Here is a 21,500-nt window from a genome sequence, read left to right on the forward strand (position 1 = left end):
AAGTTCAACAAATTAAATGAAGAGCGGAAAGACTTTAGCGCATGTGCCGATTCTCCTTCAATATCGAGTTTGAAATACATCAAACCAACACCCCGACTACAAATACCAAGCCATATAAGATAACCATAAATTATTTACTTTATGTTTTATTAGACATATAATAGAAAAAACAAACTATTATGAGAGCAAAAAAATAACAAATATACTGACTAATCAGTGGCATATTCTAATGCGAGAGAAAGAAAAGGGATTGTATTGTTCTGACGGAAAAGCACCAGGAGGAAGGCGGCAAGCAACATTTTATTGTAAACACATGTCAAAATCAACCAGCCATGCATTTCGGAAATGTTTTGAACGTCACCATTCTTTATAAAAATGATCAAAAATAAATTTATTATATAATGTATGTTCTTCAATGACCTACACAATGAAATCAAGTTTACAGGCGGTACAGTAGATGGTTTTGAAATCGGTGCCGTCCCGTAAGTGTTAAGAATAGTACTTTTCCACTTTTAAATGTTCGGTTAGCTTTTAATTTACTTTTCTCACAGTAACTGATAAATTAAAATTATTGCTGATCAAGGAAAAGTGGCACAACCATACCCGTCTCACCTATTGACAATCAATACACTTTTATTTAAAATTTAAAAAAATAATTTAAAATCCTAAATGGAATTTCAAAGTTATTCCGAACCAATTTTTTAGTTTCGATATAAATTAACTAACTCATTACAATAATCAAAATCCGCGTTCAATTTCGTTTATGTAACTATTGTTGAACAGTTGTGCAAACCGGCGCCGCATCTTGTTGATGAGCTTTCGATTTCCATCTTTTTCTTTTTTCGAATGGCTTGAATGCGCGCGACCCAATCGTGGATCGATTATATCGTGAAGCGACTTGAAACAGCGATGTTTAGCGCCGCGGCCCACGAGCAGCGCGCTCCCTCCGGGCTATTATCACCTCAGCGCGCGGCTACAACAAGCGCCTCTCCGTTAACAGAGACGCATCTTACAATATTTAACCTTTGGTTAATGAAAAAAAATATACGAATCCAAATAAATAATATTAAAAAATATAATATTGAGTCAAAGTACTAAAAATTGTACAAAAGGTAAATCTGTTTGAAATACATATTTCATGAGCACATTTTTTACAAAGATCACAGTACATAACAACTTTCGTATAAAACCGTTAGAAGAATGCCTGAATGAAGATATTTTTCCACACATTTTAGTTTTTTATTAACTATTTTCTTATTGTTTATACCTTTCGTTATTAGGCCTTTTCACTCCTGCTTTGAAAGAGCTTTATAAAGATTAGCTTAATAAAAGCTTTATAGAGGTTAAATAAAAAAATGTTGAATTTAACTTAGAAATAACTTTACGCCTCATAAAATAATTAAATTACGAATACTTAAAAATAATATTCAGGTATCAAAAACTAAACAACAGTGCTCAAATACTAACAACGGAAAAAATGATTTCGTTTAAAAATTGATATTGTGGTCGTTTATCTTATTATCTAGAATTTTTAAAAAACCGATTTTGTTTTTTGCACATTTTTAACTATTCAAGTATTAATAAGTTTAAATATTCATACAAGAAGATGCATACAAGAGGATTTTACAAAATTTAAATTATTTTTGGAGGAATAGCTGTTTGATCACGATAATCATCATCTTTTTTCTTCGTTTTATTTTTTCGCGAAACTTTAAACACACTTTTCTGTTTTTACGATACGATACACACGATTACTCAACTTTTACTGGACCGACACACTTGAAATTTTTACACCCTCTTCTTCGCTTCAGTATGAACAACGCTCATCCCTAAATTCCAATATTTACAATTTCTAAAAAATCGTGATTATCAAAAGCTTTTCTTTTCTGAGAGTCGCTATTTCGTGAAGAAATAATTTGGCTTGTCCGTAGTTTTTACGATAGCTATATTATTCTAAATTAAAAATAAATTTATATTTAATGCATCATATTATCTCGAGGGCTGAAATAATGGTATGGTCCTTTGCCACCTTTTTGAGAACCCCACTTCATAATCTTCTAGAATCAAAACTTTATGACTATTTTGAATTTTTATCTTTGTTTTATATTCTCAAAACGTTAATTAAACTTGTAAAAAGACTTGGTAAAATATTGTTCGCCTTATTTCAACCGCCTTTCAAAAATCTCATAAAATTCATGCCTCTAGACCAGAATACCCCTTTAAGACTATGACTGTAATGAAATATGTATAATTTTTCGCCCTCTACTTTAAAATGGTATTGTTAAAAACTATCATAGTATTCATAGTTCACTTGCTTTTAGGATAATGGTGATGGACCTTTTTACCCGCGCACCTTCAACCTCCATTCAATCCTATTTGAAATAGATACAAATTATGTGTGATAACAAATCGATATTTAAATTCAATTGAATAATAACGCTATTAACCGGTGATACGATATAAAATTGCGTTCGTTTTTAATATTTCATTCCCTGATTTGGTCGCTTTACAAATCTTGTTAAGTTAATTATTGGTTTGTGAGATAATCGAAGGCGCCTCTGTAATCAAATTCCAAGTATAAAAAAGAAAATGTACAAGAGAAGAGATGAGAATACATGCCACAAAGCATTCCTAAAAACCACCGACCAGAGTGGAAATAAAAGCTTCGCCGGTGAATATAACTACCAAAGACGCGCAAAACCTTTAATTTGATTATTATTTCAAATTTTAAATTAATTTACAGTATAATTCTAGATAATTTTAATTATACCGCTCAGAGCATATAGCTGTAATATTTTCACAAAAGAGTTTTTAAAAGTTCTAGGAATTCATTTTTGCTTTACAATTGAACCTTATTATAATCCTATTTTCAACAAAATGCTAACACATCTTTTTCGGTAGTGACTAAATCACTATAGTCAACTGCTGAGTAGTGATTTTCATACTGTTGTCTAGGATACCTTATTGGAATCTGACAAGACAATATGGAAAACAGCAGACACAAAATAGCAAAACTTTTGGTGGATAAAAATTTGATGCCATTTATATGTAATAATTTTTAAACCTATTAAGCAGGACTGAACAAAAAGTATCAGTAGCTAAGCGGAGAGTCTCACAATAGATTAATTTGAAGAACAGTCCAGTTCTTCTTGGGAACACAAAAGAAAGTGCATCTAATCATTTTTCTATATGTGAAATTTTATAGTCGATTTGAGATACCTTTGATTATGGCAGTATTGAAAAGAAGAGAATATCAGAAAACTGTTAACGTACCGAAGGTTTCGATAGTTTCTGGTGGCACAATAACATTTTGATCATTTAAATTTAGCAATCGAATCAGGCCATAATACCGAATATTAAATTCATTTTGAGCACTTACATCAGCACATCACGCCAGGCCTCAAAGAAGTTATTAGCAATATGAAAATTTAGATGATAATATCGTAAGATAACTTTAGATTCAACATATTTTCCAAGAGAGAAAAAACAATTCCTCATGTAAGTAAGCCTAGTTATGGACATTTACAACTTCTTCAAATTCAAAGGAGAAATTAGGAATATAGACGATGTGTATTACAGGAAATAATGGATTTAAAAGGGCGATACTAAAATCATATCATCTAGAAAACAAAAGAGAATTTAATAGGATTACATCATTTTAAAATGTTATGGTAAAACTTTAGACCATAATCTGCATCACCATGCAAAGTTTCATTAAAATCGTCAACAAAATTTTTTGGAACCTTTAATTACAAAGAAACAGGCGAAGAATTTGGTAAAAACGTTGTCGAATAATTTTGCACTTCTCTGTTATAAAGAAACGGCTCTTCCGATCTCAGCGCGAAACTAACTAATGCGAGTTCCCAAAGAATTCCTCAAATGGCTCTAAAGCTTTTAAATCGGTACAGCAATTTTTGAGAAAACGTAGATGAGATATAATTTTGGTTCGTACATACATACGTAAACATCAACAATTTTGGTCAAATGACAAAAAAATTTAAAAATTTAAAAAACGACAAAATCTCCGATCTAGTAATTATTCTGCATGATATTTAAAATCTTATAATTTTTGTCGTTCCTTGGCCATTTTACCTTTAATGACTTCATATTCGTTCAAATTTTAGTGTCAATAGTTTCAGAATTACTTGAAAAATTATCACCCTATATTATCAGGAAAAAACATTAACATCTACTTCGAGAAGTTAGAAAAGAAATATTGGCATATAATGCAAAATTACAAATACTTTCTGCAGCATGCGTGAATATTTTCTGCGATGTAATTCAAGTATTAATCTTAGGATTAACGTCGTAGGTATATGAATGGTATCTTCATGAAGATATAAAGAGAATTCTCTGAATAATATATTAACAGAAACGGCGTCTATGAAATACAGGATTCCATTGCAACGCCAACGCCACAGGAAGCTAAATGGACTGCTTGACTTGAACCAAGCTCCATAACTCGAAGCGGATGTAAAGAAGACTCTTAAAATACTCGTAAACTAGACAAACAACATTCTACGAACCATACAAATAATATGTAATTGAATCATTTTAAGAAATTGCTAAAATACACTTTTAACAACCATCTTACGCATGGCAGAACTAATAATTAATAATAGCCATGACAAAACAAAACTTAGCATTCATTAAAATCGATAATAACCATTGTTAAATGAAATTAATCGGAAAAATGATAAACGTAGTATTCAAATTTGTCAAACAATACAAACATAATTTAGAATTAAATCTGAGTACAATTGGAATCAATTCCGATACTAATTGCTATTGCTTGGCTTGGGTGGAGCGACTAGGGCGGATGCTGAGCACACGTCATTATGGAGTTCAAAAAATGGAAAAGGGGTAAGCATGAACTAAGGACGGAGATAGTAAGGCAAAAAATCTCCCTCCCAACCAATTTTATAACACTATTGACAAAGAACTATAGTAATTATATACAACTAAATAAAATCAAAGTGTAAAAATATCTTATGAAATGTATATGACTGATGTAAGTGCATACAAAGTCAACAAATAAACAACAAAAGATTAAAAAAAACTCTTGAAACAAAATTATTTTAATAAATTCAATTCGACGACAACTATCAAAATCTGATAATAAATATGTTTATATAACATATATATATATATATATATATATATATATATAGTATAGTCTATATATATATATATATATATATATATATATATATATATATATATGTATATATATATATATATAGACTAGGGCGGGGCTCAACACCAAAAAAAACTATCAACGAAAGAAAATACTTTTATTATGGATTTTCAAACATTGCCGGTTATCTTCCGATAGCAACTTCGTAAGAATCAAGGTGATAGCTCATTATATATGTTTTCCCCACTACTTTGAAATATTGTTGTTAAAAAATTCTTAACTTTACATGTTTTTGTGATATCGGTGGTGAACCTTTTTACCCGCGGAGCTTTAAGCCCCAATCTACCTTAATTGACTTAATCAACAAAAATTAGGATTTGATAACCTTTAAAATTGTGACAATAAAATTTTGATATTTTAAAGCCGCCGATTATTGCAAACTTTAATAAAATCTAATAATTATACCACTTTCTATAGGCCTATAATATTTTGGGATGTTAAGATTATTGTTAAACTCTATCTATATAAAAAGTTTCAAAGTTCCAATTACCAAAAACTACACCACGATTTCAAACTTCTAAATTCTTTAAAAAATGTCAAAATAAGTTGAAACATCGAAAAAAACACAAAATTCAAGTCGGATATTCTGGCAAAAGCATAAACTTCTCTTTAGAGAAGTTAATAATATTCGAAACATAAAACTTCAAAACAAAACAAAACTAATATAGTCAGAAGAATGACAGTTATTATTTATGTTAATTTTAAAAATACAATTTTAAAAACAGACATCTGAAATAAAAAGAAACTATTATTTTATGTAATTGTAAATGTTTAAAAATTACTTCCTTTTTTTACTAATAATTTTTAATTTGAAGAAAGTAATGGAAACCTTATTTCTGCACCTTCACAGGATACAGATGCTTTTCATGGTATAATCTCTTTATTGGTACAACTTATTCAAACATCCGCATTGCTTTGTCATTCAAAAAAACTTCAAAATCTACTGTAAAATTATACGATTCTTTAGTCTGACAGTTATTTTCCAAGAATTAAACATAGGATACATACAAATCGAACCACACTTCCAAAACAAGAAGGTGGGCACACATATTGAAATATACGAAAGAATGCGCTTGTGCATATCGACATACATGCATAACACTTACTGATGTGCATACAAGATGTGTAATTCAGTACAAATTTTTTATCGTTACTTGTAAATTGAACGAAATAACATAATTAATAATTACAATTTTTTCTTTCTTAACAATGCATTGCAATTTCGCTAAAGCCATGCTTGTTTTTCTAGTTAACTTCTCGTTGTAGAAACTTCTGAGCATTTTGGCATACCATAGAAAAATGGATGTTTGTGTGTGCGTGTGCGTGTGCGTAGTATGTATGTATGTATGCATGTTTGGATACAGTTTTCGTATCGATATTTCGACCGATTGAACAACCGATTTGAATGATTCAAAAAACATTCAATTGCTGTTGATGAGGAAACGTGCTGATTATTTTTGGCAAAGGCAGATTCAGCCGTTTCGAAGATACGAGGTAAAATTACCAAGAATGGGAATTTTGAGAGAACGGAGCGTCCGATTTGAATGAACCAAAAAACATTTTATTTGTATTGACGAAATAAAGAACTGATTAAATTTTTAAGGCAGGTCCAGCGGTTTCGGAGATCCAATAAAATAGTAAAAAATGACATTTGGCGCTCAAAAATGATGAATCTTCAAAGGCTTTTCGAAGCTTATTACAAAAATAGATAAATAGAATTTTATAATAAATAATAAAAATTCATAAATATTATGGAAAATCGCTTATGAAGCATTTATGATGATTTATAAGATGTTTTTACTAATTTGCGTATTGTACATTCAAATTGTTTTTTTTATTCAACAAATAAAGTATGAACTGGACATGGACAAACAATAATTACAAAATCGTTCAAAAATATACTAACTAAAAATATACTAGTAATATAGCATTTTACGTTTGATGAAACTCTATTGTACAGTAGGATAGGCTATCATTTTTTCTAGTAAACAATTATATCGTTAAAAATAACTATTAAATGATATGTAAGTATATTCTATTGAAATGTTCCTTTTAATACAGGCGATTTTCGTATTTGCAAGTGTTTTTCAAAAATTAAACAAGTACTAAAGCCTGTAAGCCACTTAGTGCTTAAATTTATTTTTACATAAGACTCATATTGTTACAAAATATATGTTGTTTTATAACATAATGTTTATTAATGAATATATTTTCGATGTATACATATGAATGAGATATACATTATAAACAATAACCCAATACTTTAATAATTTTTAAATATTCGTTTTTAAACAAATATTTTTATAATCAAGTTAGATCCTATCTATGAGTTCCTATAAGATTCTAGAAACCCTTGCAACAAATTCGTTAAGAATACTTTTTTTTTCATTTTTTAGAATAAATTATGCTGCAAGCTGCTAAAGTTCAGTGGATTATCAATTCAAAATTTATAAATTCTAGGAAGAAGTTTGGCACTCGTTAATTATGTATTGATCAACATACTGGTTTGATAATAAGATTATCAGTAATTTAAATATGAGTATGTTTACTAAAAACCTATGGCTTGTAATCTATGCCCTGTTTACAAACCAATTAAATACCTTTGAACGATGTAAGTACAAGATACATAAAATACATCACAAAACTAATGATCAAATTGACATTTATTTTACTAAATTACAGTGATGCGAAGGAATTCCATTCTCGCAGCGGCCGGTTTTAAAAAATAAATCAGATTTAGTGTCTTATCTGATGTGCAGTTCGAAGAGAGCGTTATTCGATATAACTTACAATGCCGATGCAGATAAATTATCAAGCGTACGCCTATGCTGACATCCATAAACATATATAAAACACAAATAGTGGCTCTCGGTTACATCGGCATCCGAAACTCAAACAGAAGATCCTTCCATGAAACTGAAAACCTTGTTTGTCAATTCGTGGTACATTCCTGTAAGCACCGAAATGCACACACGAGACCGAGAATCATATCAGCCGCGAGGTGCCATACCTGGATCGGATACAATGCTATTGGATCAGGAGTGGTCGTGGGAAAGGCTAGGAGCCTAATAATAAAACTAGCTGTAAGTGGAATTCTGTCTTAAGGCAATTAGGGCATCGTGCCTTAAGGCAAATTGCTGGAACTTCCCGTACCAAAAATTATTATTTTTTTTTAAAACGATTAACATTTTTGAAAAAAAAATTACTTTGAAAAAATAAGATTTTTGAGAAACTATAAATTGGACAAAAAATTAGTTTTTTTTGAAAAAAAAAAAATTTAAAAAAAAAAAAATTTTTTTTAAAATTTTTTTTTTTTTTGAAAAATTTTTTTTTTCTTTATTTTGACATATTGTGGAAGATTTGAACTTTTTTTCAAAGCAAAAGTCCCTATGTAGTTAAAGTACTGCTTTAACTACATAGGGACAAAATATAAAGCGCGTAAGCGCCGCGTCGCTGTCTAACGCATAAGCATTGGTACGGAACCGATAGGAATGTTAACAAAATGTATACTTATTGTTAAAATCTCTATAAAATGTCTGATAATTTGATGTGCATATGTCTAATGATCATTTTTGACCGCCAAATGGCTCATTTTTTTACTTTTTCCTCTATATCTCCGAAACCGCTGGACCTACCTTCATGAAAGTTGTATCGATTCTTCATCTTGTCAATACAAATAAAATGTTTTTTGAATTATTAAAATCGGACACTCCGTTCTCTTAAAAACGGAGTTACCGTTTTCGGAACTTTTTGCCCCGTATCTTCGGAACGGCTTGACCTGCCTTTGCCAAAAACTAATCAGCACGTCTCCTTATCAATACGGATCGAATGTTTTTTGAATTATTCAAATCGGTTGATCCGTGTTCCTGAAATCGTCGACGAAAATTTGTATCCGCACATACATACACACACATACATACATACATACACACACATACACACACACACACACACACACATACATCCATTTTTTCTAAGGTATGCCAAAATGTTCAGAAACCTCTGAAACGTAAAGATATATAAAAATTTTCATTTTCGATTTTTTTGCGATTACTATAACTTGCCCTACGGGAAGTTAACAATTGTATGATACAGAGTAAATGAAGTGAGTACATCCCAAATTTGCAAGGAACAAAATAATTCTATAATATTTTCTCAATACACATTGTTCACCTTGTTAGCAATACAACTCCTTCGAAACTCACTTTACCACTCATCGGAGGTTTGCGCACCTTGTGCAAAATTTCCACATAAGAGTGATACAGTTTTTTTTAATGCCCAGAATAAGTTTAAATTTTCGACGGAAAATACTACTTAGTCATTTTATATTTGCTCGATAGTTCAAAACATACTATATCTAACGATCGTTAGATATCAAAATTGGACAAAGTATGTAAGTGTTTGTATATAAGAGCCAAAGCTTGACCCTTCGTCGACGTTTTCTCAAAAACTGCAGCACCAATTTCAATAATTTAAAAACCATTGCTTAAACTCGATAAGGGCATCAATTTGCGCGACGATTGACCAAGTGGTTTCAAAGGTAAATTCTACGGCACAATACAAGAAGCAACACCTTTCAGACCATGGTATAACGAGTTTACTGAATGTCGATCGTTTTTTTTTTCTCTTCAACATGTAGACATAAATTTAACCATACATACACTCCGTTTTACCTGAGTAGAATTTAGATCAACATCGATTCTAATTGCTATTGCTTGGGTGGAGCGACTAAGGCGGATGCTGAGGACGCCATTATGGATTGCAAAAACTGGGAAAAGGGTAAGCAAAAACTATGGAGGGAGAGAAAGGCAAAAAATCTCCCTCCCAACCAAAATTATAACATTATTGACAAAGAAAAGGATATATGGTGCACTATATAATTATATGCAATCATAACTTATAACTACAAAGATAACTTATAAAAAGTATATGATCAATGTACGTGTATACAAAGTTAACAAATAATAAAAAAAAAGAAAAATTCGTTTCCATAGATATAGCAGAAAAGCAACATTAATTAATTAGTCCACATTTTCGCCAGAAATCCTGAACCGCTTTTAAAAATTTTAAAATGGTTTTAAAGACATAACTTGAGAATCGTGTCGATTAGTTTTTAGTAAACATCGGGCCGTTTATTTGTAAATAATTGTTGTAAATAAAGTTCATGATGGTCAGTCATGGTAAATGCAGTTTATGGTTAACAAACATCTTAAAATATTATACATAGGCCTACGAAAAGTGATTCAATTATAAAAATTTGTTAAAGTTTGGAATTATGTGTCATGTTAGAAATTAAAAATTCTGTCGTCACAATTTGAAAAGTTGTTTAAACTCAATTCTTATTGATTAAGTGGATTATTTACACATTTCGGGCAGTTTTCGCTGCTTTCCTTAAAACAAAATGCCACTTACACCTAGATTTATTCTTTTCAGTCCATATGCACATTATTCGTCATTATAAAAGTTTGATAAGCAATATTCCACAGTAAATATAGTAATATTTTAATTATATATTTTTCTATAATTAATTATACATTTTAAATAGTACAAATCAAAAACTGAAGTCCACAACCATTCAATTCAATAATTTAAGTTCAATTCAACAAATTTAACATTATTAACCAAATCCCAAAATATTATCCAAATGTTAGGTCTCTTTATAAGTATAAGGTGGATCGAATCGTTTCTTCACCCATATTTTTAAGATCTAATCAATAAACTGAACAAAATATATGTAAAATTAAAAAAAAATAGTACAAGGTTTCAATTTAACTTATTTTACTTTTTAATTATTATACTGTTTTTAATAAAATATTTCCGCATCTAAAAAATTTTTTTTATATGTTACAAGTAAAGTGAATCCTTGAGCATGCCTGATATAAATCGAATCGGAAGAATCGTAACATGTAAGAATGGAAGAATCTTGTATTTAATAAGGATCAAAGTTTTTATTAGATATCCGGTTTCCGTTTAAATGTAAAAAAAATTCCCACGTGATCAGAGCATTTTTTATGAACAAAGTTGATATTAAGTACTGTATTATGATGAAGAATTATAATACTTTGATAACACTGTTGAATTATATTCACATTATCTATAAAAATTAAATTCACTGCCACATGTAGTGGCACCAAAAGCACCAAAAAGAATTCAATAAATGTTTGTAAAGTTTTACTTAATTAATTTTATATTATTGAAGCCGTTACATTTTAAATATATTGTTTTAAATAAAATATTTCCCAAATTTATATGAATTTATATTATATCTTCTAAAATGTCCCTGTGAATATGTTAACGGACACTCAATACAAATATGTAAAAAAAATAATTGAGATGAACCGTGCCCTAGTATCGACATCGAATCGGAGGTTCCAGGTTCGCCTCGGTGAGCCTGATGTCAAGCAGAAGTGACACACACACACACACATATATATATATATATATATATATATATATAATTATTAAAATAAAATATTCAAACGCCTTTACATGACGCATAATGTCGTCCGCCTTGTTAGTCAAATGTTTGATGTGCGTGTGGTCGTCTATTGATGTAATATTTGAATGAAGACCTCGAAAATTCGGTTTATGTGTATATAAGATGGTCATGATAATATTTTTCCCATTTATCAAAAAAATTGAGATTATAAAGATAAGATATTAAGAAAAAAATATACAATAGATAATAAAATCTAGGAATCAAATTAGTTGGAATTGCAAAATCTGATCGATTTGAAAAGGAAATTAAAAAATATTCGCAAAACGAGTAGAAAAGTATGAATTTCAGCTAAAAAACTTGAAAAATAATTGAGGTGAATTATGAAAAAGATACCCTTCATAAAATAAAAAGGTCGTGAAAAACAAGCAATAATTGTCAAAAAGGCTCACGAAACATGGCAAGAAGGCATCACCAAACTGCAGAATGTGACTAGAAAACTTCGAGTAAATCAGAAAAATGATGAAAAAATTGGACAAACGCAAAAAATATAAAAATTCAATTTCAGGGATATATCGAAACACAAAAATGAAAGGCATAAAATTGGCATAGCTGCGTAATGGAAAATCAGGAACAGTAGGTACGATTTGATACTTTGATCAATGGACTTTGGTCAAATTGCACTGTATGTGCAAAACCTAGAGAACATATTACCCCCAAGAAAACAAATAAAATGGATTAGCTTTGGCATTATTACTTGATGATTGATAATTGACAATTGAAATAATGTTATGGGCTATAACTTTAAAACATTTTTTATTAAGCATGTAATCAATCAAGAATTTTTGCAAAGCAGTCTGCAAGTTCATCATCATTAACTCTGTCCACATCAATATTTTTATACACATTTACCAGCTATGTTGAACTCTTATTATTGGAACAAGTTTGTAGTAGTAAAAAAAATTGTTCTGGAATTGGTTTTAGATAAAGATGGATATTTGGAGAAAGTATCAGAAATATTGATACAAATTGGGCAATTTTTCGAGAGATGAGAACAGAGACTTAGGCACAAGATATGGAAATATATATGAAAATAAAGCTGTAAGCCTAGAAAGTAAGATCTGCCTTTAACACATTACTTTGACACTTACATTTTTTTAATAACAGATCCAGGCTTAATTATTAAGCTCATATTTTTAATCAAAAACATTTTTTATTAGATACATGTATACACATCGCAAATGTTGCATTTGTTTTATTATTTTCATTATAATTATTTACGGGAGATAGGGTAAAATATTCATCTGATTCAGACATTTTTCATTAAATCAAGATTTGTACTACGTTACATCGTAGTTTAAAATGTTTAAAATGTTTATTTATCTATGTTGATGCCGATTCGCATACAACGACAGATCTCTATTCACATGCACGACGACTAATCACAATCGAGAGCGAATGGCGAATAGTTCGCGCATAACGGACTTCCGTTGCATTTGTCCTGATTTACACCCTAGTCGCGCCTAAAGAAGTTTTACTTCAAAAATGGAATTGGATCGGACGCATATTGCAAAAAGAGTGTCTTCTCCATGACGCCATCGTAGGCTAAATAAATAAAAATTCGAAATAAAACAAATTGCAGATGATCATCAAGGTGCACGTGAAGAGAAAATAGAGAATAATGAAGGCGGAGCCACAGGACAAAAAATATGCTACTCTCTCATAGTAAAGCACCAAATATAATGTTATAATGGATAACCAAATAATATTATAATGGATTTGATCCATCGAAAACCGTGGATTGAGGCGATGGTAAACCCGTGGTAAACCATTGAAAACAGTTGCAGAAGCTGTCTTCTGTGGAATGTCCGGCGCCGGCGGCTGCTCGCGCATTCCGAGACGATCGCACCGTTTCAGTCACTCCACATTCCCTCACACAAAACTTACCGCGCTATAATCTGTACTTCTTCTCATTATCATCGCATATACATCACTCACAAAAAATGAATGCAAAATATATTATAGACGCACAGAAATTATAATAAAAACCATCAAAATGGAACTCAAAGGGATTTTGAACTTTCATTATTTTTCATTATTCATAACTCAAGCAGAAGCATAGAATCTAATCAGCATTAATAGTTTCAATATAGGGGAAAGTCCCCTAGTGGCGGACACCTAAGGTTATTTATAAATAAATCAAAAAATATTTTACGAAATGTTTATGATTTATGTTAGATAACAAAGTTAGAAATCATACTAAATTAACAAAACCGCAGTCTTTGCTGAAAAATAATTAATACTATCAATCAAACTTTGCTATAAAAAAATATGATGTTAAACAGTGGCACCTAGTACCGGACATTTCAAAATAACCTGCATTGATCACATATGTAGCCATCTCCACGCTCTGGAATGTCTGCACATGTATCTTTGACAAATATTCTTAGATATTCCAAAAAAAGTCACTATTCATCCACCCTTTTGGCTGGGCCACACCGATGCTCTCAGCTGGTGCATTCACCAAAGCTTTTCATTATATGACTAGGAAATACGAAAAATGGGGGTATGTAGTGACCGTTAGCTCTCATACAAAGCGAAACTAAATAATTGGAATAAATTACGTAAATTCTTACAAGAAATATCAATATGTTTACTGTCCGGTACTAAGGGAAGACTTATTATTAGTGTCCGGTGCTGAAGGACAGACAATTTCGTTCATTTGGTGGTACCTACTAAAATTCCCCCTATAGACTTTTACTACGACTACCAATAAAACTAAGAATGAATGTAATAATTCAACGAATTGGATAAAGTAATTAAATCAAATTCAAAAGCTGATAAACAACTATCATAATCATAATTTAGAGCTCGTCGAGGGCTAGTGACGAAGAACGTAGCCTGGACAACCTCGGTCAGCTCAATATCAAGCAGTGTGAAACCAGAATTTCACTTAAAAACATAGATCTCAAATCGTTTAATTTGTCTGAGTTCTTATTGGAAACAAGAATTGTTCTTATTGGAACACAAATTAGATACGACTTCCAAAAACCAATTCTCTTTTCAAAATGCAATCTCTTTGTTTTGTTCTGCCCTTCAATTTGATATTTGCATTATTAAATAATAGTAAATTTATTCGAAAAAACTTCAAATTTATTGCAAATAGTCTGGGAATTTTTGTATATAAATGATAGGCCTACAATGGGCCTACCCCTAGCCTACTATTTCTTGCTAGCCGCTAGTACAATAATTACTGTTTACTTTTATTAAATGATTCGTATTAAATATTTGAAATTGAAAGTAATTTCTATGTATTTTAATAGCACAAATATAATTCAATAGCATATACATTAGTCAATGATTTCAACAATAATTGTGACGCATCAAGTACCTGATGGCATGATTATATGTACAATGAAGAAAGAATATAATATTTCATTTCCAATCCCAAAATAAAATAGAATTAGAAACAGAATTTCATGAAACTTTTAACTTTACAAGTGAATGGTTCCTTTACCAAATGCCATCATCTTTATCTATTTTCGTCTTGGAATATGTTTATTCGAGATCAAACCATATTTTTATAATAGATGAAGCAACTCATTAAATTAAAAATCTATTTTTTTATTTGTTTCTTATATTTAGGAATTTCTTAATTTCGGAATATATTTATATATCTATATTTTGGATCTCATATTCAAAGACAATGTTGAAAGTAGATAAAATAGATGGTATTTGGTAAAAGTATTGTTTACTTCTATAGTTGAAAGTTTCATAAAATTCTGTCTCTAATTCTATTGCCTGTTAGAATTGGAAATAAAATCTTATATTCTTTCTTTATTGTACATGATATAATCATGTCATCAGGTAGTTGATACGTCACAATTATTGCTGAAATTTAAATCATTGACTAATGTATATGCTATTGAATTATATTTGTATAACAAAACGTATTTAATTCCAAAACGTCGATAATAAACATTTATAAAAAACATAGTTTTCTATTTTTTCGAATTTATTGTTCGGAAAAGAAACATAATATATATATATATATATATATATATGTATATATACATATTTATATATATGTATATATCACAAAATGTGAACCATATACTTATAACTAGCACTTACCTTGCTTTCTCAAATGTAGCTGAGGCAGAGCTTCCAACAGCTCCAAATCCAACCCCTACAGCTAATCCTTCAGGTATATTATGCACCGTTATGGCTACTACAAGCAGCATGATTCGTTTCCATTGGCTTCGTTTTAATTCATTAGAATTTGATGAGGTTTCATTAGCATTACTTGCATAGACCTAAAAAGAGATTATATTTAAAGACTCATAAACATTTTATAATTTCTATAACAACTGTTGTAGTTTCTTACATTTACTTCATCTTTTATATCATGGGTTTTATTTCTTCTCCTATGTGAGTGTTGATTATTTAAGCAGTCGGCAAATCCATCTATAGTTGTATCCAAACTTCTTAATTGCATTTCTTGATATGTTGCTGAATTTCGTTTGCTGTTTGGAGAACTGTCTCTGGACTTTTTTTCAGTTAAAGCTGTTGAAAATTAAATAAATATTTTATTAATATAATACAATTTTTTATCTATTAGTATAGAAAATATAGAAAGCAAAGATTGAAAACTGACTATACATTCTGATTTAATTAATGCTTCTAAAAAGCATTCATTTTTACAGTATTTTTTAACTATATCAAATTACAATTGTATTTGTATTTTTTTTTATAATTGTAATTGTATTTGCAATTACAGTTATAACACTAGGTATTTGTATCAAAACATTGTATTTGTATTGAGATTGTTATAATACAATAAAAAGTGTTTGAAAATAAAATAGTTATGGTTACTACGGATTATTTTAATTAAACATTTTACATAATTATGATGGTTTTCTTCAATTAACATAATTTAATTCAACAAACCAAACAGTGTCCGTTAAAGATGACTTAAAATTCTTTTAGAAAAAAATGATTTCATTTCTTATTTAATTAGCAGGAGAAAACCAAATATGAATTTATGAGCAATTGCATAAATAACTAGACAAACAACATATCAAACTCTTAATCGATATACAAATAAATAAAAGTAAATTGAAAATTGTTAATATTCATGGAAATGCTCTAATATTTCAAATGAAAACCTCTATTACCAGCATACCTATCATCATATTGGGTGAGTTAATTCCAAGATATTCAATAAACAAATCTGTTCCATATACAAAAGCAGCCCCGAGAAGAAAACCAGCAGTTACTGGAGCGAAGGCATATCTACCGTCTTCTCCATAAAGACCAGAATCCTGTGCCATTTCTATTGCTGGTGCCAAAAGCGACCAATATGAAGCTGCTGTCATCACACCCGCAGCAAACCCAAGTGCAGAATCTAACAACTTGCGCTAAAGAAAAAATTAAAGTAAAAATGAATTTATCGATGTAAAATAAACATATGTAATGTATCAACCACAACTAAATTTAGAAACCACAAAAAGAAAAATGATAGATAAAACATTAAATAATATTGTATAATAAATTTAGGGTTATAACCTGTTTTCCTCTAATAAAAACAACCAGGCCAGCCCCAGCTGCTGTCAGCCCCCATGTGAAAAGTGTCCCCAAAAGAGCTTGGGTAACAGGTCCATATCCTTGCAACATTATTGGTATATTGAAGATCTTCGACAGTATGTTTTAAATTCAATTTTTCTAAATCACTTATCTCGGTGACATTTTACGATTTGTAAATATTAGATATGCAGATAAAATTAACTAACACACCAATATAAAAATTATCATGATATGCTTAATTATGAAAACTATAAATACCCATTTATCACATTTCTAGTATTTTGATAATTTTGCGAACGTTTTTATGACATTTGACAGTTTCTTGTCAACGACAACTCATGTGCTTTTCGCATGGTGGACCGGCGTTTTAATGAGGTTAGAATTTATAATTTCATAATCTTTGAATGATTTTTGCACAATGCTAAAATAGATATTTTCTGCTAGGACATGATCAAATCGATTATATATCGATATATAATTAACGGTATATTTGAATGAATCTAAAAAATAAAATTAAGTTTGTAATATTTTGGCTAAACTATCATCAAAAATTGCTCATGTCAGCAAAATATTTTAACTTCTTACTAGAAACATTTGATTATGCATTTTATTCTTTTGTAATGGAAATAAATATAACATTCACGTCTTTATTTCTTTGTATTAAATATTCTGAATGCAAAATCTTTCTTTTTAAATTAAAACATATTTCCAATATTCATATAAGCTGCATCATATGATGTTGTAATTATTATTATATAATATATATATATATATATATATATATATATATATATATATTAAGGCTTACTTATCTTGCAGAACGGGTCCAATTCAGTTTCCTTTCCTTTTAAGGATCGCGCTCAGTAGAGTATTTTCTTTGCCCACTCTTCTCTATTTCACTTATATATAAAATTATAATAATAAATAGTAGTCATTACGAAGGCACCACAAATCAATGTTCTCCCTTATTGTTTATCATTCCCATTACAAATTTATTACCATTAATTACTTTTTTATTCAATTTTATGTATTTTCCTTTCAAAACTTGTGCTTTTATGCTCCTAGATCTTGTGCTTTATTTTTCTGTTACCTGTATTTTGTCTTCTCGCATAAGTCATCAATAATCTGCATTCTTTTTTTTCCCAATCCTTTCAGTCTTTCTATTTTATCTCCAACCACGTCAATTTGCAGAATGAGTACAAATATTAACCTATTTATAACTAGACAAAATAATATCACAATGATTTTATGGATTACAAACTAACAAATATCAGAAGAGACATAAGCACTATATTAATCATTCTTGGATATCTTAAGTTGTTTCAATAATTCCTCCCTCCGGGAAGCCTTTTTCAGACCATTTGGAGACTTGTTAGATTTATCTTCATTTGGTGGTAAACTTGCAGGGTTTTTTCTTCCGCTTTCCACAGCTAAATTATAGGTATTTGCCCGTACAAATATTATATTTTATTAAATTACTCAAAAATTAACTTAACAATTGTATTGAAGTTATTCAATGCAATCAATACTAACCTTTACGACTTTAATCATGTTTCCGGTCAACTGATGTTCTACCCCGCAATTTGGATCTATCAATATTTGTTCTTCCTTATTGTTCATTATTCCCTTTTTACAAATTTATTACCATTAATAACTTCATTAATCATTTTCTTTTCAAAACTTTTGCTTTCATGGTTCCAGATCTTGTGGTTCATTTTTCTATTACCTGTATTTTGTCTTCTCGCATAACTAATCAATAATCTGCAATACTGCAATCTTTTTTTTCCCAGTCCTTTCAGTCTTTCTATGTTATCTTCGACAATGCCATGTTGAAGTTATGCACTCATTTTCCTTTCCTTTTAATGATCCTGCTTACTCTTTTTATTTCACTTGAAAACATGTAACACAATGATAAAATTGCACCTAGTCCCATTGAGAGTGAATTAAAAAGCTATCAAGTTCAATTTTCAAGTTTTGTATTCTTTTCAATTTCATTCAAACTTATACATAGCATCACATACCAATTATATCATACATATTTACAAGAACATAACAAATAAAATAATTTGTGCTCAATAACAATTAAATATAAATAAATGATCAGGATTTTCACTACATGAGCACTAACCTTGCTCAGAAGCACCACGTAATTAGATAAAGCAAACGTACATTTAACACATATATTTGTGTGTATAATAAAGAATATTTGTTTTTTCTTATCATCGGACAAATATCATCAATTATATATTAAGAAAAATTGTTATATTCACATATATACAAGATACCTATATACCTATTAAGTATATCAGAACATGAAAAATATGTTCAAAAATCTTAATCCCAAAAAATGACTGTAAAATATCCTTCATAATTATTGTCTGATTTTCTAAACTTCACCTTCGCTACACTGTCTTTTCATATATTTTCAAATTTAAATTTTTATATTAACTAAAATTAACAATGCTTCTATTTATATGTCAAATCTTAGAACTTTTGTGACAAATAGTTAATTAAAACATTACTAGCCAACGAAATCATACAAACTAATTTGATTTTTATGTTAACTATTAATAAATAAACCACAAATTTCTATTTTATGTTTACATATAACATTATAGTTGTAAGAGATATCAGGATTCATAATTAGTTTCAACAATATAGAATAAATATCTATTTTGTAGTTTTTTACACAACTTCTTGATGATATTGATAATATCATTTCTCGCCCAATTTATAGGCTAGAATGTTTGCTTTGTTACATGCTATATTATAAATTACCATAATGAATTATGTATTTCTATTAATTGGAAGAAACCACTCTGAAGAACTAGTGTAAAGCAGCACTTGTCCTGATACCAATGAGATGAATTTTTGATCCGTTTGACACCTCTGCAGCTTGAACTAAATATACAAACAAAAACTCTGATCCACATAACTTTCTGAATCAAATAAATTTATCTAGAAGCTGGTGTGTTTGTAGGAGAACATTGTGTTGCTGGGGGTGTTTCTTGTCTAGCTTGTGGCCCACAATGACCGTGTGTACTGCACATGGGTATTGAATCAGAAACCGGTGTGTTTGCAGACATTCGAGAAAAAGCCATTAGAGTATCTGGAAAGTTTGGTGGTGTCGCTGGTGTATTACATGGAGTCATGACTTGCTGTAAAGGCAAAAATAGAATAACAATCTAACATAATCACTATTAGTAATTACAGGGTGATTTATATTTTATAAGAATATATGCAACTAGACAATCTAACTATATATTTTAAGAAGATTTATGTAACAGAATTGATTTTTAAACAAAAATAGGTGAATACAATAAAGTTTGTGTTTGTTTACCTGTCCGAATGGAGTAGGTGGTGCATGTGTGGGAACTGTTGCTTCTTGAAAAAATATTGATAACGCTATCTGAAAAGAATCACAATATATCACTAAATCATAATAATTTCATCACGATATATAGTACTAATGTGTCATACAAGATTAATTTATATATCCTTATTAAATGAGCTACTATATATATTAATAAATGATATATGAGCATCTACAGTTATTTAATTTATTTTATTCAATTTAGTTATAAAAGTTTTTATTTTGACAAATTCATTATAATAACGAAATTTAATATTCATTCCAGTGTTAAACTCGATTTCATTAATTTAATATAACTAGGCTTGCAACGAATAGTATATTCGGCAAAATGCCGAAGACCGAATATTCGGCATGTTCCGAAGACCAAATACTGAATATTCGGCAAGTTTTTGGCGCCTAGGCTTGTTTGTAATAATGTAATTCTATCAGTAATTGTTATATTACTAACGCGCTACATATTCATTCAAGTTTTATGTCTAGACTTGCGACCACTATGCGGCTACACTTTGTTGTTTGGAATATTTGGCACCATTATACTATTCGGCCGAATACCGAATACTTGAATACCACATGTGATGGGCAAATAAATGGCAAAATTATGAAAAAGCGATCGAAAATGATCAAAAATATTGTTTGTATATTTTGCGATAAAGAGCCAGTAATAGCTCTTTATTTGGAAATGCTTAGATTTCATATAATGAATTACTATATTGTATCGATACAACACATGCGTGTAACCATTGAATGATTCATATTCATAATATAACATGTGATCATTTATAATGTCAAAAATCGATAAAGTTTAAATTATTATATGTACAATAACAAATTCATTCCTTCATATCATATTATATAAACTAAATACAGATCCATCGGTGTTTATCGCATAAAAGATAAAACGCCAACAA

At 29.7% G+C, this 21,500-nt stretch overlaps 2 protein-coding genes across 2 annotated transcripts in view; both read right to left on the reverse strand.

Annotated features, from left to right (window-relative positions):
* Positions 1-17,514, reverse strand: part of LOC113366341 (zinc transporter ZIP11-like) — a 356,006-nt gene extending 338,492 nt beyond the window's left edge. The window contains exons 1-4 of the mRNA XM_026607929.1: positions 17,202-17,514; positions 16,819-17,053; positions 16,021-16,199; positions 15,768-15,949 (exon numbers count right to left, since the gene is read on the reverse strand). Of these exons, the coding sequence (XP_026463714.1) occupies positions 15,768-15,949; positions 16,021-16,199; positions 16,819-17,053; positions 17,202-17,309 (704 nt within the window). The 5' untranslated portion in view covers positions 17,310-17,514. The remainder of the gene's footprint in view (positions 1-15,767; positions 15,950-16,020; positions 16,200-16,818; positions 17,054-17,201) is intronic.
* Positions 17,515-19,973: 2,459 nt separating this feature from the next.
* Positions 19,974-21,500, reverse strand: part of LOC113367452 (UBA-like domain-containing protein 2) — a 4,086-nt gene continuing 2,559 nt past the window's right edge. Inside the window, exons 2-3 of the mRNA XM_026609060.1 lie at positions 20,560-20,651; positions 19,974-20,377 (exon numbers count right to left, since the gene is read on the reverse strand). Of these exons, the coding sequence (XP_026464845.1) occupies positions 20,174-20,377; positions 20,560-20,651 (296 nt within the window). The 3' untranslated portion in view covers positions 19,974-20,173. The remainder of the gene's footprint in view (positions 20,378-20,559; positions 20,652-21,500) is intronic.

Source organism: Ctenocephalides felis, unplaced genomic scaffold, assembly GCF_003426905.1.
Source record: "Ctenocephalides felis isolate EL2017-DRISC unplaced genomic scaffold, ASM342690v1 CF-g0.4_SCAFFOLD_01170, whole genome shotgun sequence".
NCBI lineage: Eukaryota > Metazoa > Arthropoda > Insecta > Siphonaptera > Pulicidae > Ctenocephalides > Ctenocephalides felis.